We start from the raw sequence: 25,321 nt of genomic DNA on the forward strand, positions 1-25,321 counted from the left end.
GGGCTTGCTGGGGGGCGGGGGGGATGCTAAGAAGAGGGGCTTCAAAAAATGTGTGGGGCAATGCCCTTCTCTATCATTCCGCTTTGCCACGAGCTTTTCCGTTCCCTTCGCCTTTTACTCCCCGCCCCGCCCCCGACACACACCCCCCTCGCGGATATTGACCAAGGCGTCTGATGTACACGGTTCCTCACACAATTAAAACAGCGCCTTTGCACGGGGTGCCGACATCCAGAGGAGGGTGGCCGAGAAGGGCCGCCCAGGCAGAGGGATCCCCAACCACTGTGGCGACCTGTCTGTCACTGGCGTGGGGCCGCGGGGCGGGGCTGCAGTGCGGCTTTGAGAGAGGGAGTGGGTAACCCGGTTTGAGCCTCACGATTTGAACTTGGACCAGGCTTCCCCAGCCTTCTTCCTGGGGCCTGGTTGTGTTTTGATGTTCAGTTTGGCTCAGTTGTCTGATTTAGCAAAACTTTTACGTAGAAAAGAAGCTTCCCTAGAGAATGTTGGATCAACCACGGGGTTTAAAAGAAGCATTGGGTTCTCCCCTTGAAGCCACCCTAAATGCTGTAATTCTCATTACTGGCTTAAAAATAGAGCCTTAGGATGTTATCCAACTTGGTGTAATTTGTGGAGATGGATGTGCTTGAAATTCCTCGTTTTCAATTTTTTTTTTTCGTTTTCAATTTTAAGTGAAGTTTTTTCCTCTTTTATCCATGTTTCAAGTCTTGTTTTCTTTCTTGCTCTCTGATTACTTCCCTGTGGTGTCTTGTTTTCATTTTTCCACTTCATGATCCATTGGGGTTCCAGTATTTTAACTTGAAAAATTAGTATAGTGTCCATTAAACCAGAAACATCTAGAAGAGAACCAAGAAATAAAATACCTGGATATAAATTGATGATCCAACACCTCTGAAATTCTTGTTTCCGAAGAAGCGGTCTGTCTTTCCTTTTTTAATTTGCCTGCCTTGGCAAATTACTTCCACCACCTACTCTTTTTCAATTTTCCTCCTTGACCTTAACTTGAAAGTTCAAAACTTTTGTTAGATAAAGTGTGACAAGAGATCATTGACTAGGATACATTTAAACAGTTTTAGAAAGCCGTGTCATTACTTGGTAATTGTATATTTGAAATAAAGTTTTCTTTGTGGGGGAATAATTTGAATGGGGTATTACATGGAAATAGAAAGTAGACTGAGTGTTATTTTTATAGAACTAAAAAAAGTGTTTTTGCTGCCTAGCAGCACTGAAAGGTTTTTGTGTTCAAATTGTAAGCATCTTCTAATGTTCTCTCTTGTTCATAAAGTACAACAAAAGAACACAGACAGCATGTTCTATACGCATGTGCTAATGAGTAAGCGAGGCCCATTGGCCAAAATATGGCTCGCAGCTCACTGGGAGAAGAAACTCACAAAGGCCCATGTATTTGAATGTAACCTAGAGATAACCATTGAAAAAATTATTTCTCCTAAGGTATGTTACTGACTACAATGACAGTTTCTATTTGGCATAACTTGTGGGGAGGAACCAAATTAGAATGTGTTTGTACCTGAAATCTCCAAGAGAGTCTCAAGTTGTTTCCTCTATTATAAATCCTGTGCTTTGGTTGTCATTGGTAATTAACCATGTCATACATGTACCCAAAATAGATTGGACCCTAAAGGATAAAGGTCATTTCTTATATTGTATATATTTTATCCTTTCTTAGTCCCTAACAAAATACTTTATGCATATAAAGCATGTGTTTCTTAGGAAAACAATTAAAGAATTGCTCAAGAAAGCAGAAGACAAAAACAGGTTGTGTGTTAATCAAAATATAAATCCAATTCATAAGCAGTAAAGTACTTATTATAAAATACAGCAATTACTAGGATTCATATTATAATTCTTAAAGCGATGCCTTGTGTTTATAACTTAAATGGGGTTTTTTTGCTGTATGAGAGAAACATGAAATATAATTGAAAAATCATGTGCCAGGCAGTAAGCTAGACTTTATGTACATCAGTTTAATCATCACAACAGGCCTCTGAGGCGGGCTACCTTTACCCAGTAAAGCATGGTAGTAAAAAGCATGACTTTGAGTTGGTCATATTTTCATTTTCATTTCTGCTCTCCCACTGGTGAGTTGTGATACTTGGGGCAGGCTACTTAGCATTCTCGAGGATCAGGGTGGGGGATTTTGGTTTTGTTTTTATTCTTTTTTCCTTTTGTAAATAGAGGTGGTTGTCAGGATTAAATAAATTAATGTCTGGAAAGCACAATGCCTGGCAGAAAAGTAAGTATGCACCATAAAACCCGCAAGAGCTGGAACCTGCGTAAGGTGGCAACCTGTCAGAAAAGAAAAACTCAAAATATTTTCTACTGTGACAACTGGTGAGACTGCGCCATGTCAAAGGCAGAACACTTATGAAACCCCAAAAACCAAGGCAGTCTTGTGAGGTTGCACTCACATCTTTTATTGTAATAAATTATAACTAGTATTAATTAACAAGCTTAAAAGGAAGGTTAAGTGAGCCAAGGTTGGAACCCTGATTTGTCTGCCTAACTTCAATTTATAGTCTTCTACTGATGTTGATGCCTCTATAAAGTATATTCACTGAGTAAGGAAAACCGTTGATAAATCATTTTAAACGGTAAGGCTAAAGCGAGATGTGAAATGTTTTTTATAAAGAGAAGAAATTCATGTGATTTCAGTAATTTTCAAAGAAGTCTTATGGCTGTCCTCTTAAATGCTCTAATGCTTTAAAAATCATTGAAAGGTGAAAATTGCACTTCGAACTTCAGGACACCTTCTTTTGGGAGTTGTTCGAATCTACAATAGGAAGGCAAAATATCTTTTGGCAGATTGCAATGAAGCACTTCTTAAAATGAAGATGACATTTCGCCCAGGTATATGTACAATGTCGATTGCTCTTGATTTCCGTCTGTGTTTTTGTTTTGGCTGGACTCGTTCAACCACCCTCTGTAATTTCTCAGGGAGCGGAAGCTTCCTTTTGGTTGAGTCTATAATTTCATGAGCAGGGACCGAATTAAACTCTTGCTCCTTTCTTCCTTTTTCTTTCTTTCTTCTTTTTTGTTGCCCTTCCTCCTCCAGCTTTATTGGATTGTGTAAAATTACATTTTCCCTTGCTCTTGTATTTTCAGGAAAGGGGCATGCTTTTCAAAACTTGTAATGTTCCTGCACATTTATATAAGTTATATACTTACAGCCACCACATCTGTGTAAGAAACTCTATTTTTATTTTAATGTGTCATTTATTTTGCTGTGAAGGAGCCCTGGTGGAAATGCAGTTAAACATTCCACCTCTAGCAGGAAGGCTGGTGGCTCAAGCCCACCAGACCCTCTACAGGAAAAAGACGGTGGCAGTTTCCTTTTGCAAAGATTAGTCTTGGAAACACTGTGGGGCAGTGCTGCCTGTCCTCTGGGGTCTCACTGTGGGTTGGAATCACACGGCAATTGGTCTGGTTGGGGTTGGTTATTTTGTTGTATCTTTGTTATGTCTTTACATGGAAATAAATAGTGTATAAACAAACCCTAGATAATTGCATAGCCCACTAGGCCTCTAGGGCATCTGTTTTCTCTGTTTTCCTATTGTCTCACTCACAAGCCTGCAAGCTTCTTAAGGGCAGAGTCTTTGTCATAGTCATTTTCTGAATTTCAGAATCTCTTAGCCCCGTATGCATACTCTTCCCTTGATCAGTATTTGTTGGGCCGGGTTCGACAGATGTCCTTTTTTGTCCTCTTTATTTAAAATATTTATAGAATTTCTTGGTAAACTTATACTCCTGCCACCCTGCCAAGTATGAGTCATCTGTTCTTTTTCTCTATTATTTCATTTATATATTTCACAAATATTTTCATCCTATTCTTGGGTGAAACACTATGTTAAGCTATGGGATACAAGGATAAATAAGAATCAGGTATGGAGTGTGAGATGTGTGGGAATTAGGTAATTTTAAAAAAGCTTTAAAAAATAATATAGGCTGTGCTTGTACACAAAATGTGCCTGTATTATGGAAAGGGAAAATACGGCTCTGCAATAGAAAATAGAAGAAGCTCACTTTAGTCGGGATAAGTTTGGGAAAGCCTTCCTTCCTAAGGGGATAGAATTTAAGCTCATGCTTGGAGAATGAGGAAAATCCCTGAGGGAATAAATTTGGGGCCGAGAAAATGGCGAGTGCAAAGATCTTGAGGTCAAAAAGTGTCTGACCTGTGCAGGGAACACAGAGAGCAGTGTGAATGGAGCACAGTGAGAGAAGAGAGTGTCCCTTCGATGAGGCCAGACACGTGTGAACAGTTGCAGAGGTTATGGGGTTGCAAATCTGGATTTTATTGAAATTCAATTGAAAGTCACTGAACCATATTTTAAGGAAAGAAGTGGTCTAATCTGATCTGGTATAGCTTTTAAAATATTACTCAGGCTTCTTTGTAAAGGATAGACTGCAGAGGGGCAGGAGTAGACACAGGGAAGCCAATTAGGATGCTAAGCTGTAGGCCAGTGAGAGAAAACAGTGATTTAGTTGGGAGTTTCTTACTTTACAATGCATCATTGCTTTTTGAATATGTGTCTCAATTTCTTTCAGGACTAGTCGACCTTCCAAAAGAGAATTTTGAAGCAGCCTATAATACAATCACATTGCCAGAAGAATTCCATGATTTTGACACCCAGACTGTGAAGTAAATGATTTAATTTATTCTCCATTGGTGTTGGTATTCTTGATAATTTGTTGTTTTTATAATAAAATTTCATGAAGGTAAATGAAATGCAGTTAGCAACTGAACAATGCATACAGTTGACAGACACTTAAATTTATGTGAAATTCTAATGTGTTATGTGTATATCATTATATCTATTGAACATAATTTATAATTGAGAGGTTGGAGACCAAGGTGCAGAAGGAGATAAGGCTTAGTCAGGAATGAGAAGTATAGTGAGGCTTTATTAAGGCGAGGGAAAACTCCCCGACGAGTTCAGTGAACGAGTTAGGTCCAGGAAGTCACAGCTTGTCGGTGAGGCAATGGGAGATATATAGGGCTCGAGCTAAGGAAGTATACGTTAACAGAAGGAAGTGAGATTTTTTATTGCTTGTAGCTGCAGGGCCTTGAGTCAGGATGCGACCTGTGGAAAGTTTGCAAACCTGCTCTCAGGAGTGCTGGAAAAGGGGCTATACAAACTGGCCTGGGAAGATAAATTGCTTCCTGGAGTGCTGGGGAAGGGGCTACACAAACCCAGCCTGGAGTTATAAGCTCTTTGGGGTGTTGGGGTAGGAGTTGCATAGTTCAAATAGGTCATCCATCTTCCCGAGAGGCTGGGAATGGGATCTGTGAGGTTTCATCTTCCTGAGGAGCCAGAGAGGAGGTGGGGGCTGCCTGGTCCAGACCCAGCCCAAACAGTAATAATTACCGCATATTTTGTAATATTTAAAATACATGTATCTTGTTCACTCAGTAAAAGTGTATTGAGTGCTGACCATATGCAGTTTTAGGCTCTGAGAAGACAGCAGTGAATAAAGCACAACTCTTGCTCTCATGGGTCTTAGATTCTAGTTGGAATAGGTAAATAATAAACCCATGGGACGAGGTGATCCACATCATGAAAAAAATTAAAATATAAGTAAAAAAGATTAATAGAGTATGAGGGAATAAAATGATAGGAAGCACTATTTTATATAGGATGGTAAGGAAAGGCTTCTCTGATATGGAAATAATAGAAACCTGAAAGGAGTGGAGCAAACCATTCAGATATGATTTCCCATAGAAAAGATTGCACTAGGTAGAGTCAATGGAAAGGCCTTAAGGCAAAGCAAAGTGGACATTTTCAAAGAAGAACATGGAAGCAAGTGAGACTAGAGTAGAGTTCATGAGGGACCAAGTGTTAGGATATGACGTCAGAGAGGTAGCGTGGAGTGCCGCTGATGTAAGGTACTATAAACTATAATACAAGTTTTAGTTACTCAGATGAAGAGCACAGAAGACTCTTATACAGAAGGGTGATGAGACCTTACTTAATTTCAACTTCTGCCTAGTATAAGGGAGGAAGCAGAAAGCCTATGAGGAGACTATTGCAGTAGGAAATTCATGCGAGATGACAGTGTCCGTGATCAGTTATCAGTCTCCATTTTGTCAAGGTGGTAGCAGCCAAATTTTGGCTATATTTTGAAGGTAGAGGCATTGAGATTTGCTGGTGGATTAAATACTGCTCTAGGAGAGTGAAGTTAGTGGTTAATGAGATTGAGATACCTAGGAACAGTGGAGCAAGGCAAAAGAAATCAGTTAGACTTTAAAACTAAGTTCTGAGATGACATTGAGCCCTGGTATTGCAGAGGTTATGCACTTGACTGTGAGTGACTGTGAACTCACTAGTCACTCCCTGAGAGGAACACGTGGCAGTCTGCCTCTGTCAACATTGTTTTTAGGTGCCAGTGAGTCATGTTCAATCATTGCTACTCTGTGCACAACAGAACAAAACATTGCCTGGTCCTACACCATCGCCACAGTTGTTGTTTTTGAGCCTATTGTCACCACCACTGTGTCAATCCATTGCATTCAAGGTCGTTTTCTTTCCCTCGGACCCTCTACCAAGCTTGATGTTCTCCTCCTGGGACTTGTCCCTTATGAGGACATGCCCAAAGGGCACGAAAAGAAGTCTCTCCGTCCTCCCTTCAAAGGAGCATTCTGACTGTATTTATTACAACTTAGATTTGTTCATTCTCTGGCAGCCCATGACATATTCAACATTCTTCACCAACGCCATAATTCAAAGGCATCATTCTTTCTGGTCTTCGTTATTTGATATGCATGTACCTTTGTCTTCAAAGTGACATCTTTGCACTTGAACAATTAAAGAGGCCTTGCTCAGCAGCTTTGCCCAAGGCAATACATTATTTAATTTCTCCTCCTCCTCCTTCTCCCCCCATCCCCATCCTCATCATCATCATCATCACAAAAGAATTCAATTCCATTTCAGTTTTACTTTCCCATAAGTGTGTCGTGTTTGGTTCTTTATTTCTCTAAGACCTATACCAAGTAGAGAGATTGCAGGATAATAAGGTATTTGTATTTGCATTTGTTTATGGAAACACCATACTGTTTTTCATAGTGGTTGTACAGTTCTGCAATCTCACTGAAAATCTGACGTAGAAGAGGTGAAGAAAAAAAACAAGGGAGGTGCAGTCAGCCATCCAAACAGATGAGTTTGACAAATATTTCCAAGAATGAAATTGCAGATTTGACAAATGTTTAAACTGTAATGGAGAGTACTTTGAAGGTGATAAGGTTGTTTTGTAAAAAAAAATTACACAGTTTTGGAAAAATATGTTTTTATGAATATATAGATGGAATTTCAATCGTGGACTATAAGAGCAGCCCAAGGGATTCAGTGTAGATTTTAAACTAGAGTAGCCTGAGAACTGAGTGTAGGTCATTCTCAATAGCTAGTAGTAGGAGAGATGAGGAATAACTACCGTAGTGAAAAAAAGTGGAGGAAAAACAGCCAATGAGGTAGGAAGAAAATCTAGAAAGAGTGATGCCTTAAAGGCCAAGTAAAGAATGTGTTATGTGAAGATGACAATAACAAAATTCACATATGACGAAGGGAACAGTATCAGAGCTAAACTTATGAACACCAATTGGTAGAAGGCTGTGGAGGACAATGGAAACCCAACTATATGAAGAGTAACTAGTTAGATTAAGCCTCTGGGAGACCCCACTTGCCACAGATAAGGGTCTTGAACAGCCGAACTATAAGAGATCACTGTAATCTTGATTACACCGAGTCAAACTTGATAACTTGGTCAGTTGACCTCACTATTGACCCAACCTGAATTTGTTCTAGGTGCAAGTATCTCTTGCATGTTCCATGACAAAAATTTCTTCCCTGGCTTTTCAAATATCAAGGGTGGTCTTTTCTTTATTACTTATTTGTATTTTTATCTTTATATTATTATTGTTTTATCCTTACCACTGTATTTCAATTTTGTTTTCTATTGTTTCTATTGGGTTTCCCAGTTTGTAAAACACAGAAGGAGTGCATGCATGTATAGAGATAATAACTGATGCAAGGGTTTATAGAAAATATAGGTGGGGGGGAATGACAGATAGGCATGGTGAGGGGATTTCCAGAGTAAACAATGATGGGGGTGGGGTGGGCACTAGAACTCATTGTGATTATACAACTTACTTGAAAAGTGATTTAACCATGGGGACAAAAATGTTATAAAATTGATTGTGATAGTGATTGTACAACTATTCTTTATATGATTGAATGATTGAGCTATTGAATTGTATGATATGCGGATTACGTGCCAATAAAAGGGTAAATAAAATTTTTAAAAGACGGTGTTGTGTGAGAAAGTGAACATCTGTTTCAAATGTTATTGATTAGGGCAAGTAGGATAAGGACATCGATTGACCACTGTGTTTAGTAACCTGAAGATCACTGACATTGTACATATGTATAATAAACGAGGATTTTATAAATAGTACTATTGAGAAAATGAAAACATCTGGATTGTAATGAAACATCTTTCACTTTGGAGGTTTTGGTCTCATTTTAGTGTACTGCAAAATCAATAGGTTATGTTCACATGTTTCTTTCCGTCTTGTTTTTTCTGTAGTGCTATTGATATTTCAGAGTATTTTACTCAAAACCAAAGTAAACCTGAAGAAATCACACTTAGAGAAGACTATAGCAATGACTTACTTTTCCAAGCTGGAAGCTTTGGTAAGACTAGTTAAGAAATACTATGTATGATATGATCAATTTTGTTTGCAATTTTTTTGTTGAAACAATGCTAGTAGTTATTGTGGGTTTGGTTCCAGACCCCTGCAATAAAGTAAATATTGCAGTAAAGAAAGTCACATGATTTGTTTGTTACCTAATGCATATAAAAGTTACATTTACTCTATAATATAGTATATTAAATATGTAGTAGTGTTCTGTAAAAGCCTGAAATACTGTGAGAATTACCAAAATGTGGCACAGAGATATGAAACAAGCACCTGCTATTGGACAAATGCACTGAAAGTTTGGTCTGATGCAGAGTTGCCACAAACCTTCAATTCGTACATAATGCCATATATGCAAAATACAATAAAGCAGAGCACAATTTGACCAGGTACACCGATAGCTATTTATATGCCAATAGAAATGTCATTACAATGAATCATTTTATGTCAAACAGCAATTCCCAATCATTACCAATGTCATTACCACAACTCAGCCTTAAGTTATCTTTTCTCAGTGCACAGCAATTTACATGCCTAATATATATCAGATGCTAACCTAGACGTGGAGTCCCTAGGTGGTGCAAATGGTTGATGGGCTTCGCAGCTAACCTAATGCTTGGAAGTTCAAGTCCACTCGGGTGCCTCAGAAGAAAGGCCTAGTAATCTACTTCATAAAAACCAGACACAAAGCATCTGGGGCGCAGTTCTATTCTGACACATGTGGGTTACCATAAATTGCATCTGAAGCAGCCTTTTTGTTAATCATAGTCATGGGTGCTACCAAAGTTTAAAGACGCAATTCTTTCCCTCAAAGAGTTTTCAGGTTGGTAGAGAGAAGTGTAAATCAACAGTTGCTATGGTTATATAACACATACAAGCTGTCACACGTGTGCTACATAAAATGCCTTTAAAATTTCCTCCAGTGCTTAGGTTCCCAAACTTTTTTGGCTTACTACCTCCTTTTCAGAAAAACTTACTCTGCATCCTACCCTTAGCAACTAGACACTTCTGTACTGTAGCCTGTAATACAGGATCAAATGTAGGTATCTGCTTGTTTCAGCACCCCATGGATTGTTCCAGCAGCCCCCAAAGGATGGTATCACCCACTTTGGGAAACAATGCTCTAGTGCAGCAGTTCTCAACCTGTGGGTCGTGACCCCTTTGGGGGTCGAACGACCCTTTCACAAGGGTCGCCCGATTCATAACAGTAGCAAAATGACAGTTATGAAGTAGCAACAAAAGTAATTTTATGGTTGGGGGGTCACCACCACATGAGGAACGATATCGCGGCATTAGGAAGATTGAAAACCACTGCTCTAATGTATGATGATATAAATGTTCAATAGCAGATTTAAAGAAATGCTAACACACTAAGTATTTACATTGATTGTAAAATATATACTGATTTTTTAAAGTGTTAAAATCTCTGTGGGCAAGAGATTTTAGGATTGAAACATTGTTTACATAAACTGTTATTTGTCCATTTTATGGCATTTCCCCTCTCTGTCTTGTATTATGATATTTACATAATTCCGGTATTGGTCTGCAAATCCTATGAGGCTAAAATCTTTGTTATACTAATCTTTGAATTTCTTATAGTGCTCAACACAGTAAGCCTAGGAGAAAGATGATCTAAATTTGCCTAGGACGCTGTGGGGCGGGGACAAAGAAGTGTGTTTGAGTTATATCTCTCACACTTTTTTCTTATCCTCACCCTCTTTTAATATCTTTTATTATTTATGGTGATATTTATCAAAGGGTATATGGTGACGAACCAGTACTTTTTTGTTATTTGCCGTCTATCGTAGACTGATACTTTTATAAAATACAATAAAATTAATTTATAGAAAAATAAAAATATAAGCCTCAATATTTATTATTAGATTCAGCATATATAAAATTACTGTATCAGATCGATACGTTTCTACTGTCTTCTAATTTCTGTAGTTTCTCACATAACCTACCTAAACAGACTCAAAAGGCCATAGAAAACTTCAACAGCTCCATAACAACTAAAGAGATTGAATCAGTAACAAAGAGCCTCCCAAAAAGAAAAGCCCAAGACCAGACAGCTGCACTGGAGAATTCTGTTGAACATGTAGAGAACTTCCCCCAGTCCTGTTCAAACTCTTCCTCAACTAGAGAAAGAAGGAATACTCCATAGCGCCATGAAGCTGGTATTATGCTGGTACCCAAACCAGGCAGAAACACAAGAAAAATACCCCTCATGAATATAGATGCCAGAATTTTCCACACAATACTAGCAAACAAAATCTAATAGCATATTAAAAGAATTACATAATCAGGTGTGATTTATTCTAAGGGTACAAATATTGTTCAGCTTTAGAAAATCAGTTCTAAAATTGATTGTGGTGATAATTGCCTAAGTCTTCTTAATATGATCGAATGATTAAATTGTATGACGTGAAAAACTGTTTTACAAGAAAATCAGTCAATGTAATATGTCACATTAATAGAACAAAGGAAAAGAATCGCATGCTCCTTGATGCAGAAAAGGCATTGGAAAAAAGTCCAGCCCTCTTTCTTGACAGAATCTGTCCTTTGTCATGGAGCAGTACAGAGAGCATACTCTGAGTATCATAAATCTGCTACCTATAATTCTAAACCTGGAAATAGAACACACTGGCAAAGAGACAGTCCTATTTCCTGCTACCCAAGCCCTTCTTTACAAAATCCAAAAGAGCAAACTACTGCCTTTTTCTAGCCTTGGAATGTGAAGATCATTTGCAACTGTGCTTTCTGTCAGCTTTATACCTGTTCTGATTTTTTCTTTTTAACTGAAATTTCTCTGGTTTCCTTTCTATGTCCCTCATCCTCAGTGTAGTTTATTACTATTTCCAGGAGTACTATAATACACTCTTACACATCTTTCTCCTGTATTTTCCTATATTTTATACACATCTACAAGAGCAATTGTCCTTAAATTCCAATTTTTTATACCACATTCCTCTTCTTAAATGTTTGAGTCCCAATGATTTATTGTATCAAATACTCCTGCTTATCTTTAAGGTTCTCTACCACCTTACACTTTATTATATCAGCTTCAGATCGTTTAGTATTAATATAGAGTTTTTGTTCTCCTTAAGCAAATACTTTTATCAGCCAGCCAATACAATTTAGTTATCTCTGTACTGTGACTTCTGTAGCCCAAAAGATGTGGAGAATATGGTCTTAGTTGACCAACAAACCTAGGTTTGAATCTGGGTTTTATCCTTTGATTTTCTATGTGATACTGGGAAATTATCTAAGCTCTCTGAGACTTAATGCCCTATATGGAACATTGAGATACTACTTGCAACATTATAGGATTAGTTCCTCATACTCTCCTTCAGTTCTCTCTGCCAATATGTGATTTTTTTTCCCTCCTTCAAAAACTAGTTCAAACCTAAAGCCCTCTCAAGTTTAGAAATAGTAATCCATCTTATTCATGTAAAACCTATACATAGAACAAGAAGCAGTCATTTGAACAGAACCAGAGGACAGAGAATGGTTTAAAATCAGGAGTGGTGTGTGTCAGGGTTGTATCCTTTCACCATACTTATGAAATCGGTATGCTAAGGAAGCGATCTGAGATGCTGGGCTCTATGAAGAAGAATGTGGCATCAGGATTGGAGGCAGACTCATTAGCCTTCGGTATGCAGATGATTCAACTTGGCTTGCAGAAAGTGAAGAGGACTTGAAGCACTTATTGATGAAGATTAAAGTTTTCAGTTTGAGTTACAATTCAAAATAAAGGAAACAAAAATCCTCACTCATGGACCAGTAAGCAACATTATAATAAAAGGAGAAAACACTGATATTGCTAAGGATTTTATTTCTTGGATTTACAACCAATGCTCATGGAAGCTGCAGTCAAGAAATTAAACAACATAGAGCCTTGGGGAAGTCTGCTGGACAAGACCTCTTTGAAGTATTAAAAACAAAAATAGTCACTTTGAAGAAGAAGGTAAGCCTGACTCAAGCTGTAGTATTTTCAGTTACCTCATATGCACTGAAAGTTAACCAATGAATACTGAAGACTGGAGAGGAATCTGTACATATGAAGTATGGTACTGGTGGAGAATATTGAAATTACCATGGACTTCCAGAAGAACAAACAAATCTGTCATGGGAAAACCACCCACACTCTCTTCTTAGAAGTGAGGATGGCAAGACTTCATCTCCTGTACTTTGGACATGTTACTAGGAGGGAAGGACATTATGCTTGGTAAAGTAACATCAGAAGAAAATAAGACTTCAATGAGATGGATTGATGTACTGGCTGTAACAATGGCTCAAACATAACAAATGTGAGGATGGTGCAGGACCAATTTTCATTCTATTTTCCAATGGCACCTAACGAAAACATTCTGGATTATAATATAAAATTGAAGTAATTATTTCTTTTGTATAAACTCAGGTCCTCCTGATGTTCAGTACTCATAATATTGTATCTGCTCATAAATGTTACTATCAGATTGACCAGGGCAAATTTTTCTTTTGGGAATTATCAGGCTGTTCTTGGATGATGTGAACACATTTTAATACTTGTTGAAGAAAATACTTCATCTTTCCATTATGCAGGTCTTTTGTTTAATACAACGAAGATGGCCTTTCAAAACTCTTCATCTCTAGAAGATATATACTGATACAGAGAAATATATATACAGATATAAAGAAAACCTTCCAAAATGAGTGCTTGAAACCTCGTGTTCATCTTTACTAACAATAACGTGGGTTGTTAAAAAAATGGGAAGAGCAGTCTGTGGTTTCTAAGGTTTTAGACTCCTAGACTTAGCGATTCAAACCCAAGACGTGGGAAAAAAAACATGTCAGAGCTACCAACCATTCTAGAAAATTAGTTTGAAGCAGGGAGTTCATTTTATCTGCTGCTATCAGTGTCTTAGTAATTTATTCCTGTCTGTCTCCCTTCTGTAAAATGTTTCAACAGTCCAAAAACAGTATCTCTCCTTCATGAACCAACCCCTCGTCTTCTGGAACTGTCAGAATAATATAGTAAAGTGTAGAATCCGGGATTTGGAGTCAGATAGAGCGAGGTTCAGATGAAGGGGGTGACTGTGTGCTATGTAACCTTTCTGAGGATGTTGGGGCTTATTTGTTTGTTTCCATGCATACAGTGAGGATTGCAATAGTGTCTTCTTTTATATAAGGTACATTATAAACACTAAGTTAATGTTAGCTGATTGAGTTTGTCTTTTTCACTGCCATAGCTCCAGTCCCTAAGATAATTGTCTAACACAAAATCAATAAATATTTATTACATGAATGCCGTAAGCCCACTCTTTAGTCTTTTATACACTGTTCTATTTCCTAGAAGTTTATATGTTCCTTATTTTCCAACTCCTCATTCTGGATAAGCAACACAAGAGGCATGAAACTTTTAGAACTTGACATATATAAAGTAGACGTAATCCTTACACCTCTCAGAATTCCTGTCCTCAGGGAAACAAACTAGAATCTTAGCAATTTCTTTCTACTGTATTAGAAATATCATTTGATTCAAAATATGATCTCTGCTAATTAATTAAGTGACTTTGGTTAAATCAAATAAATTTCCTAGCTCGCATTTTCATCCTATCTAAAATGAGAGTTCAGTTGTTGATAATCTTGATTTCCTTCTATCCCTAAAATTTTATCATTTCCTATGGCTGACTCAATATTAACAATATGTATTTATTTAGGGGAGGAAGCTGAAGTCCTCAGAAGACATAGCTTCGCTGATGACAATATATTACTGAATTCCAGTGGCATTTTAGTTGGAAATAGTTCTGGAAGCCTCAATGGAGAAAGGTCTCTGCTCTATGACAGTGGAGATGGATTTGGAGATGAAGGGGCTGCAGGAGAAATGATTGGTATGCTGTATAGCTATGTAGAAAATGCATATTTATTTTAATCAGATAAGTACAATTTATTAGCATTTCTGGGTGGTACAAATGACGAATGTGTTCAACTGCTAAATAAAGGGTTGAAGGTTCAAGCCTACCAAATGGCACCTTAGAAGAAAGGCGTAGTGATCTACCTGTGAAAAGTCAGTTATTGGAAAACCTTAGGGAGCATACTTGTATTCTGATGCACTTGTATTCTGATCCACAGCAACTGGTATATCTAGATATAGTACAGTTTATCAGTAGATTGATTAGAGCAAACTGAAATTTCAGACATGCTTCGGTGTCATGCTGTGTCATGAAATTTTAGACATGCTTCTAGCTCAGCATATTTATACAAGGTCTCAAAGTCTATGACCCAAGTAAATAATCACATGTTTAAATAAACTTTCATATAGACTATGAAATGTGTGCTTTTACTGTCTTTTTACAAATTTCTAATTTTCAAAGGGGATGGAATGAGTTTGGTATATACGTCATGAAATATGCTAGACCATAAACTGGAAACCATTGTTTTTATTTAACGTAACTTGTGGGACAGCTATTCTAAAGGATCTGCCCGCCAGTGGGGATAGTATTTAAGCTGATCATAGAATTAGAGTGACCCAGACACATTCTAAAGATACTGGAATGTGTGCTTGACACGATGGATGGATGGATGGATGGATGGATGGATGGATGGATGGATGGATGGATGGATGGTGATAAAGTTGTATGAGCCCCCAATAAAATGATTAAATTTTAAAAAAAGATATTGGAATGTTCTTATCTTTTTGATGCTCTAATTCACAATAAGGTATAGTTATGAAAAACATTTTGAGCCTTGAAAATTTTAAAACAAAAACAAAAAAAGTAGCTTTATCTTTGTTCTCTGCTGATGGAGTTTGAAACATTTAAAAATTATTATAGCACATTTACCTCTTGTTTTGAAATTAAATATGGCTGTGTACAAAGCTACCATCTGCTTATTGGCTTCATAAATATGTCCTGAATTTAAACATTTGGAAATGGATTTTTAACAAGAGAATCCAGCCCACTGCCACTGATTCTGACTCATAGTTGATTCTGACTATGGGACAGAGAACTGTTCCATAGAATTTCCAAGTACAGTGAACCCTCGTTTATCGCGGTTAATCGGTTCTAGACCCTACCGTGATAAATGAAATTCCGCGAAGTAGGATTCCTTATTTGTAAATCAAATATTTTCATAGTTAGAGCATAGAGGACATGAAAAAACACCCTTTAGTCACCATTACACTCGTATTACCCAATTTATTAAATGAAAAAGGGAAAATACAGTAAAACATTTGGACGTTACAATTATCATTTATTATTTATTATATTATTTATGGCATCAAGCATGTACAGTATGAGCCAATCAGTGGCAGTAATGACAGAGCATGCGCTGTTTACACAAAAACCGCGATAGAGTGGAGCCGCGGAAGTCGAAGCGCGAAGTGGCGAGGGTTCACTGTAGTAGCTCTTGACTGAAGCAAATTGACACATCTGTCTCCCACAATAAAGAAAATGAACTTAAATATACAAAATTCTATGTTGTCCTACATGAAATGTGGTCGTCCACATAATGAAATCTTATCAGGTAGGGTTCATTCATTTTTGTATCCTTCACAATACTTTGTACTTAATAATGTCCATAAATGTTAGTGAGCAAAAAACTAATTCCACCTTGCTGGACAAAATTATTCTATTTTCAAGATAACATACTGCAAGATGATCATAATATGCTGTTAGAAGACGATCATTTAAGCAAAGAAATTTCCCTTCCTCCTGAGCCTCTCAATACTACAGTGGGTATGTTGAAAACACTCCTTTGTATTGAAAGTGAGAAGAGACTAATATTCAGATTACACCTCTGAACTTCTGAGCTCAAGTAGTGCTGTAGTATAGTGAAAGATAACCCAGAATGCTATCCTTCAAATGCTCTTAGGCAATAGAAAGCTGGATTTTGAGAAAGATGTAATGTATTACAGAATGTTTAAATACTCTGTCAAAATACTGTGTTTTAGAAGCATTAATATACATATAATGTGATAAAAATTATTAGTACACTTTGGCAATCTCTGTACAATTTATGTGAAATTTCACATGTGAAGCTATTTTTCTTACTTGAAATTCATGAAAAAAATTCTTCAGTGGTTGTAAGGTCCATTAGTCTGATTTTTTTTAAGTATTAAAAGCCTGATATTAATTTTTCACTCTTTTTAATATTACATTTGCTCTCTAGCAGAATGGTAGAAATTGAGGACATGGAGATAATTAGCCAATAAGAATCTAGCTATAGTTCTAGGAATCATCTGATAATTAACTAATGTATCAGAATGCAATTTTATCAAATATGTAATCAAATTTATGTCAGTGATTTATTTTGGTTGCTACTACTATTTTCACTTCCTCCATGACTGCAGCTCAGCCTTAGATGTCTCATGTGTAAGTGTAGGGATGCTTGTTTCTCTTGAACACTGTATAGAACACATAGTCTCCTCAATTCTACTGAATGGATGATTCTGAGAATTTAGATTTTACTCCAGTTAGAAAGATGCATATTAAATTCAAATTTTTTCACTTTAATTCTCACATTCCTCTATTGTGCAATATAATCTTACTTTTTATAACTGTTTTTATGTTGATTAGAAGAACTAGGTAATGCAGAAGGTGTATGTCATCCTGAAAATGAAATAGTGGATAAAACCACATTATTATCAACTGAAGAAGAAGGATTTACCCTTGAACCAATTATTGTTACAGGTCAGATGCACTCATTCTTTTTTTTTACATACTACTGTTTTATATACTATGACAAACCATTTGTGAAATATTATAGAAGTGGTTGATCTAAGAATAACATTTGTAAAACAAAGGAGTGTGAAGAACATTTGAAATGATCCTTTCATTTTATTCAAAACTCAGAAAACTCACGGCCATCAAGTCAATTCTGACTCATAGCAACCCTATAGGACAGACCAGAGCTACCCCTGAGGATATCTAAAACTAAATCTTAAAGAGAGTAGAAAGACTCATCTTTCTCCCACAGAGTGGTTCGTGGTTTCAAACTACTGACTTTTCAGTTAGCAGCCTACTATGCCATCAGGGATCCATTTCATTTTATTGAAATGGATATATTTCCATTTGGTCAAAAGATATATCCTGGTCAAAAGATATATCCAGTTTGGAAATCTGGAAATTTTAAAACGACCCAGTTCACATAGTTATTGCACTGCTACTCTATGTTGGTCACTAAGTTGAAGGCAGAAATGAATTGGACAAGGTTCCTGCTTTCGAGAAGTTTATAATCTGGTCAGTAAGATATATACATATGCAACAAAATATAAGGTAGAATAAAAGTATCAGAAGAGAAGCACTATGCCCTTTAGAGGTTTGGATAAAGGAAAGAATATTTCTGTATGTGAAATGAGAGGAGACTTTGGAAGAAAGTAGCATTTTATTTGAATTTTGAAAAGTCAGGTAGTATTTTAAAAGACAGATTTGAAGAAAGAACATTCTTGGATTAAAACAACAACATCAACAATTCTGAGAAAAGATGGGAAGTTTCTAAAACCGAAGGGTGTGTATAAACCGGCAACTGAGTTTGGTTGGAAGATAGGTAAATGAAAGGTAGTCATTGGCAAGGCTCTTGATTAGATTGGGGCAGAGAGTGAAGGAACCTGAATTCTGAGTTGAAGGATCTTTTAAAATTTTTAATGTGGGTAGAAAGTCATCATGTTATTAAAAATAAAGGAGTAGCACTCTTAGCTAAAGCATCGGGCTGTCAATCACAAGGTCCACGATTCAAACCCACCCGCTGCTCTCCAGGAAAGAGTTGAAGCTGTCTGTTCCCAGGAAGACTTTCAGCTTCAGAAATCCAACGTAAGATCACTAAGAGTCAGAATTGACTTGACGGTTAGTTGGTTTGCTTGTTTGTTTTTGGAAAACGAATTTGGTTGTAGGCTATAAGGAAGGATGAATTGGGAGATCATTATCAAAAGTTAGTATGCCAGGCCCTAAAACCACCCTTCCTGGGTTTCAGTCCTTGCTTTGCCTTTCATAAGTTTTGGCACCATGTAAAAGTTACTTAAACTCTCCAGTCTCAGTTTGCTAACTCACAGGGTTCTTGTGATGATGAATGGTGTAATCTATGTAAAGCACTTAGGCCAGTACTTGGCATATAGTGCTACATATCAGCAATTATTGCCATTTTAATTGAAGATGAGAATATTTCAAAATCCATAAGAATAGCAGACAGCAGTAGAGAGGAAATGCCTCATCTGGAATACAGGAATAAGAAGAAGCAGCTGAGAATGACTGACTGGGAAGATAGGAGGAAACTGAAGCCATGGGATGAAAAATGTTTTGAGACTAGAAAAGATGGTTAGCATCTTTATGTGTTATGAAAGGTCCAAAATATTAAGAGCCCAAAGCAGGTCATCAGCTTTAGTAATTAGCATATCACTGGTGTCTAATCAAGTTATTTCAATAGGGCAATGGAGTTAGAATTCTTACTTAAGTGACCAAAGAGTGAATGGGTGAGTGGCAAATAGAGGCAGCCTATGTAGATTATTCTCTATTGATTCAGATTTAGAAAGCAAATATATAAGAAGTTAGTTTAATGTCTAGGGAATCTAGTAAAATTAAAATTGTCACCTGACTCAAATCTGAGAACAAGCAGAGGAGAGATCAACGGCAATCTAATCATCAAACATAGGGAGAGATGCCCCTCTTCTCTGAGTTTAAGATGCACGTTTTCCCACACTTGTTTCCTGAAGCTCAGAGAATACCACTTCCTAATCAATAGTTTGCGTACTATAAGATTCTTCCCCTCCTAACAAGAGCTGCCATGACGTGGGTAGGTACCTTGCATTCATTTGCTCAGCACATATTTACCAAGGTCCAGTTTTGTGCTCATCTCTGGAGTCTTACACTTGGGAAAACACAGGAACAATTCTTGAAATTTAACAGAGTCATATAAAAAGTCTCCTCTTTCTAACATGTAGCCTCAAACATGTCTTAGCAATAAATAATAAATATTAATATAATATACAACTAGGCCCTTTAGTAACACCTTCATTTTAAGGAATATAACTGATAAGAATTTCATGTTACCCACTCGGGTAGGTAAGGAATAACACATTTCCTTTTTTTTTTTTTTTTCATTACTAAATTCAATTCTGAGCTCCTATTCCATGGGCTGGCAGGAAATTCAGTTCTGTATGGCTCCTCCTTCGTCCCTCTCAGATTAAAAAAATGAACTCTCACCTACTGCCACTAGGTCAATTCCAACTGGCAGTGGCCCTATCAAGCAGAGTAGAACTGCCCCTGTGAATTTTGGAGACTGTGAATCTTTATGTAGACAGAAATCTCTGTCTTTCTCCTGTGGAGTGGCTGGTGGATTCAAACTGTTGACCTTTTGGCTAGCAGCTCAATGCATAACTTACCCCACGAGAGCTCCATCCATCTTCCCTAGCCCAAGTAAAGCTGAAAGGAGGGGGTTGAAGGTAGAAGGAAACCTCTGGTCATCATCAACACCATTCTATGGTGCCCATTGTCCAGCCAGCATGTGAGATAGTCACCCAGCTAACTTTTCTCGGATCTTGTCATGTTCCCGGGATTCTACTGAGGCACATCAGCAAACAGATTCCTACTCCTTCTGGTTCCATTTGATTTCTTATTCCACTTGATTCTACTCATTCTGGAATCTCTAGCCCTCCCTCACCTTTTGCACATGTACTAAAGTAAAACTTCCACTTTCTGTCTAAAGTTCCTGATATAACTAAATCCCATGTGCCTACCTATTTCTCTGCTATTGAATCAATACTGATTCATAGCAACCCTATAGGACAGGGTAGAACTTCCCCCTGTGAGTTTCCAAGACTAAATGTTTGGGGGAGTAGAAAGCCTCCTCTTTCTTCCAAGCTTATCTACTTAGGTGTATAAATTTCAGTTGAGGAGAAAGAAATACACTAGACAAATAGAAATTAATCTTTTAAGTTATCCTGCTACACAGACAGTGTAAAATTTTCAAGACTCTTTACATAGGGGTGGGGGGGGGGCGGGCTACCCTCTTGTTATAGTCCTGCTCCACATTTACCCGGTTGCCTGTTTATGAAGTCAACAGAGTCCCTCACAAGCATCTTTGAGCAGGCCCTTACAAACTGCATCAGCAACTGACTGCTCGGGCAAAAAACCTCGTAAGTATACTGTTTACATGAGAGGAAAAGGCAGATTTTTCTTTCCAATATAGCTCTCTGCAGTGCGTTGTAGTAGGTATTTCTTAGATGTGCAGTGCCTAGAATATCATTTGAAAAAGCTGTACAACCATATCACGTTTGTGACTTCTTACACGCAGACATTGCTGAGAAAAGGAAAAGCAAAAAGAGGAAATTGCTCATAGACCCGGTCAAGGAGATCAGTAGCAAAACCATGCACAAACAGCTGACTTGCTTTGCGGACACACTCATGGTTTTGGAACTTGCACCTCCGACCCAAAGACTGATGATGTGGAAAAAGAGGGGAGGAGTGGATACACTTTTATCAACTGCTGCTCAGGATTTGATTCATGCTGAACTAAAAAGGGTAACAGTTTCCATCCCTGTACATGGACATGATGTTTGGTTGTAAATAAATACATGCATGTCTACATATACAACAAAATTAAATTTTGTGTAGAACAAAATGTCAACTTGTGAGCAGAAGTACCCCTTGTTTCATTTGAATTAATTTTCTGGTTGTATATGTATGAATTACAGGTTTTACTTTGTATCACATATAGTTGTATTTTAGCGAATTGCTTTACTTGCATTAAAAACAAAAATTAATTTTTTACAGTTGTTTACAAAATGCTTTCTGTCCTCTGACTTTAAAATTGGAAGAAAATTGATACATAAGGAGTCAGGAAGGAAAGAATTGGAAAGCCAAAGCATAACAGGTGAGCTCTCCCAATCGTCCAGTGATAAGAAACACATTTAAACAACATGACTAACCTAAAACATAGACATTGCCATCTAGACAGGGGACATATGGAGTATTAAAAATTGTCGGTTATTATTATGAAGTTATAAAGTAATAATGAAATTGGTGTATATAGTGAGTGAATCTGTATTCCTGATCGCCCTTCCTGAAGGCATTAAAATCGACTGAACAGAATACTAAGATGGTCTTCAGCACTGTCCAGATTGTCTTGTGAGTGAGTGTGGAGGAGAGGGGAGGAGGAGTAGCTATGAGAAAGAGTTAGAGGAAAGGAACAGGAAGATAAATCTGTGAGGGCTGGGGAGCCATTCAAATAGTCTGGGTGCCCTTTGCTTAAATGCTTAGATTATAAATTGTCTATAAAAATTTTTCTTAATGTTTTGAGAATGATGATGGCAATAAATGTACCAAATGTGCTTGACACAATGGATGGTTATATGGATGATGATAAGAGTTGTACAGGCCCCCCAATAAAATGATTTTTTAAAAAGTTATACAAGCCCCCAATAAAATGAATTTTTAAATTTCTTTTGTAACCATCATATCCCAATAAAATGAATTTTTAAATTTCTTTTGTAACCATCATAGCCCAATAAAACTTCAAAGATATTTTAGTGAAACTTTCTCTACTTCCTTGATAATTCAGAGACCTCCAAGATGAATGAGCCAAATGCCCAGCAAGAGTTGTGCCAATCCCAGACTTTGAAGAATGTGGTTGATGAATCCAACTGTAACTCTCAAGTGGATGCTGATCAAAATACTAACTCTGAGGTAAACTTAACCAGAGAGAATCATAACAATGTTCTTTTTCTGACACAGCTCTGGTGATTTTTCCCCTTAGGACTATTATGGAATATTAGGGCTCTGATATATTGTCTTCCACTTACAGCTAATATTTTATCTTCCATTGTTCTATCATTTTCTTTTAGTCAGTAGAAGTTATGCAGAGTGAAGGATCACTTTCATTTACAAAACAGTATTCTCTAGAAGTTTAAGATAGGAAATGACATGAAAAGTTAGTTTCATACTAAAATAGTATTTTGTTATCATGCATTATAGTATAATGCTGCTGTGCTTTACTCATTCAAGGAATGCTTTTCTTATTTGAATCTGACTCTATGCTGAGAATCCTCCTAGGCCCCACTTTTAATATCTCAGGGTATCTTTTAGGACTCTAGCCAGTAAGCCTATGCTTTATTTCTCATCATCTAAGAGTATTATTATGTTGTAGGCCCACAAGTTGGCCCTGAATCTAACCAACTATCTAAAGATTTATAACAACAACAAATTTTTTTCTTCAAAAGAATCTTTCAAAGTAGCTGGGAACAATGCACTTTAAAATATTTTTTTCATTGACCACCTTGCTGGTTGTACAGGTGTAAATATTATAGCCACACTAGATAAAAATAAACCAGTTCTTTTGTGCTCTGCTTCATCATCATTGTATTTTGATAACCACTCAGGGAATTCAAAGTCAATTCACACTGAAACTAAATGCCCTTGGAAGAAAAGACTATTTTGTATCTCATTAAAACAAAATGTGTTTTACTAAATATTTGATTGGATCGTGGATGTTAAGCTCCTGGGTTGCCAGTATAACTTTCTTCCTTCGATCGGCTTGAGTTCTTAGAGAGCATCTATAGAAAATTATGACTAGGCAAACTTGTTTAGTTTATGCTATTTTATAAAGAAAATATGACTCTAGTTATCATAGATATAGTAATAAAATATATATTTTTAAGTGCTTGAAGTGCAAAGGAGATCCTTGGAACATTTTACTGCTTTACACTAATTTAATGACATGTAAAATATTTTTGATCATGTCTTATTTTTTGCTTACAAAAATGCTGAACAGATGTGACATGTAGTCAGAGCATAGTCTATGTGAAGGGACAGGAACATGCTGATTCCGATGAATCATTCTCAAATCTTCATAAGACACATTTTTATATGAAGTAGTTACACTATTGAGAGTATCTAGAATATAAAGTATTTATAGAAATTAAAAAGCATTATGCCATGCATTATGGTGTAATGCTACTGTGCTATACTCATTCAATGAGTGATTTTCTTATTTGAATCTGACTATATAATGACTATCCTCCTAGGCCCCACTTTTAATATCTCATGGTATCTTTTAGGACTCTAGCCAATAAGCCAATGCTTTATTTCTTGTCTTCTATTCACCTTCCTTCTTCATAAGATACAATTTTAATATAAAGTAGTTACACTATTGAAAGTATCTAGAGTATAAAGTATTTATAGTAATTAAAAGAGGAAAACACAATAAGGCTCCATAATTGCATAGATTAAAGAATAAAATGCAACTCCTTGTACTGACTAACATTTTTCAAAGCTGAAGTGAAAACCCAAACTATGTTGTAGAAAGCTCCCAGCTGCTTTAAGGTCTGGGATGCCAGCTGGGGAGGACAGCCTGGAGACAGTTGGAAGATTGAAAAAGGACCCAATCGCTTATAGCAATGAAAAGGAGACAACTCCATAAGACTGGCAGAATTTCTGTTCTCCTTTTTCCTTCTTCCTTTATCTGTCCCCTCCTCTTCCAGAGCACAGACACCATTATCCCCTCCTTTTGCCACTGACAGTTCCAGCAGTAGTGGTAGGAATCCTGTCATGGCCTTTAGTCCCACCATTACCATCAAGTCAGTTCTGACTCAGAGCAACCCTGTATAGGGTTTCCGAGGGTTTGAACCGCCAACCTGGTAGTTAGCAGTCCCACACTTGCCCAACCATGCACCAGGGCTCCTATGACCCTGGAGAGGGATCTTAATACCTCTTTTCCTCACTCCCTCTGCTAATCCACTGCAGGTCTTTTCCCTCTGCCACTGGGCACTAGGATGAGATTAGAGGTTGGTGACTAAGGCTAAGCAAAATGCTTCAAAGGAAAGTGGTCCCAGCAATCTGATAGAGACTCTGATTGAGAGAGGGAAACAGAGGGAGGGAGGAGGGGTGTGCAAGTTCCCCATTTGTGGGAGACATCTGGGAAGCAGGACTGTTTTAAGGCAGGGACTACTTATCTGTAATATTACAGAAATAATATTTTGAGAGGTAGGTAGCATTTTAAATTAGTTTTGGAAATGAGGATTCATGTCATGAAAATATTCCGAAAATGATTTATCTTTGAGATAACTACTATTAGAATTACCTCTCTTCCTCTAACTTTCTTTAGCAGGATATTTTTGAAATGGTTTCTTCTGCTGCTGAGGAATTCTCCCCCACACATGTCTCCTTGGCACAAGAAGTTGAAAACTGTCCAGTCAAATTGGTAAATGTATGCTTAGTCTTGAAAAATTGTTAAAACCGTGTCCCTACATATTTAATGCCTTATTTATCTAAAAATTGCTCTTTAGCGCTATCATGTTTCTTTCTAAATTTATCATTTAAATTTGTTATCTCAACAACTGTGCGTGAGTAGTTTGACCAAACATACTCAGAATTGCTTTGGCTTTTTGTCTTCCATTGATTTTGAAACTTCAGCTAGTTTTAAAGAAAAGTGAAATATTTTTAGGCTTATCAAAAGTAATCATGAATTTTCAAATATTGACCATCACAGTTGAAAGTAATCCCTATAACATCTCTAGAAAAATAAAACTGCATTAGGAGTCTGTTCTAGGATCTTTGAAATTTCATTCTATTTTTTAAAATATGATAAGGCTTGTACCTATTCAAGACATCTAGAGGTCAAAAAATAAAA

General features: G+C 37.1%; 1 protein-coding gene across 6 annotated transcripts in view; it reads left to right on the forward strand.

The window, feature by feature from the left end:
- The first annotated feature begins 1,003 nt into the window (after positions 1 to 1,003).
- RAD21L1 (RAD21 cohesin complex component like 1) overlaps positions 1,004 to 25,321 on the forward strand; it is a 33,496-nt gene continuing 9,178 nt past the window's right edge. The window contains exons 1-11 of one of the 6 annotated variants that reach the window (XM_030887025.2): positions 1,004 to 1,467; positions 2,754 to 2,883; positions 4,579 to 4,672; positions 8,611 to 8,717; positions 14,425 to 14,595; positions 16,345 to 16,440; positions 17,281 to 17,394; positions 20,990 to 21,216; positions 21,469 to 21,568; positions 22,256 to 22,380; positions 24,797 to 24,892. In XM_030887025.2, coding sequence (XP_030742885.2) covers positions 1,159 to 1,467; positions 2,754 to 2,883; positions 4,579 to 4,672; positions 8,611 to 8,717; positions 14,425 to 14,595; positions 16,345 to 16,440; positions 17,281 to 17,394; positions 20,990 to 21,216; positions 21,469 to 21,568; positions 22,256 to 22,380; positions 24,797 to 24,892 — 1,569 coding nt within the window. In that variant the 5' untranslated portion in view covers positions 1,004 to 1,158. Of the gene's footprint in view, positions 1,468 to 2,715; positions 2,884 to 3,799; positions 4,673 to 8,610; positions 8,718 to 14,424; positions 14,596 to 16,344; positions 16,441 to 17,280; positions 17,395 to 20,989; positions 21,217 to 21,468; positions 21,569 to 22,255; positions 22,381 to 24,796; positions 24,893 to 25,321 lie in introns of those variants that run through there. The other 5 variants (XM_045295338.1, XM_004697890.2, XM_045295339.1 and 2 more) reach the window with 5 other exon arrangements.

The sequence above is a fragment of the Echinops telfairi genome, unplaced genomic scaffold (assembly GCF_000313985.2).
Source record: "Echinops telfairi isolate 266 unplaced genomic scaffold, ASM31398v2 ScPeMD7_5592;HRSCAF=6446, whole genome shotgun sequence".
NCBI classification, from domain to species: domain Eukaryota; kingdom Metazoa; phylum Chordata; class Mammalia; order Afrosoricida; family Tenrecidae; genus Echinops; species Echinops telfairi.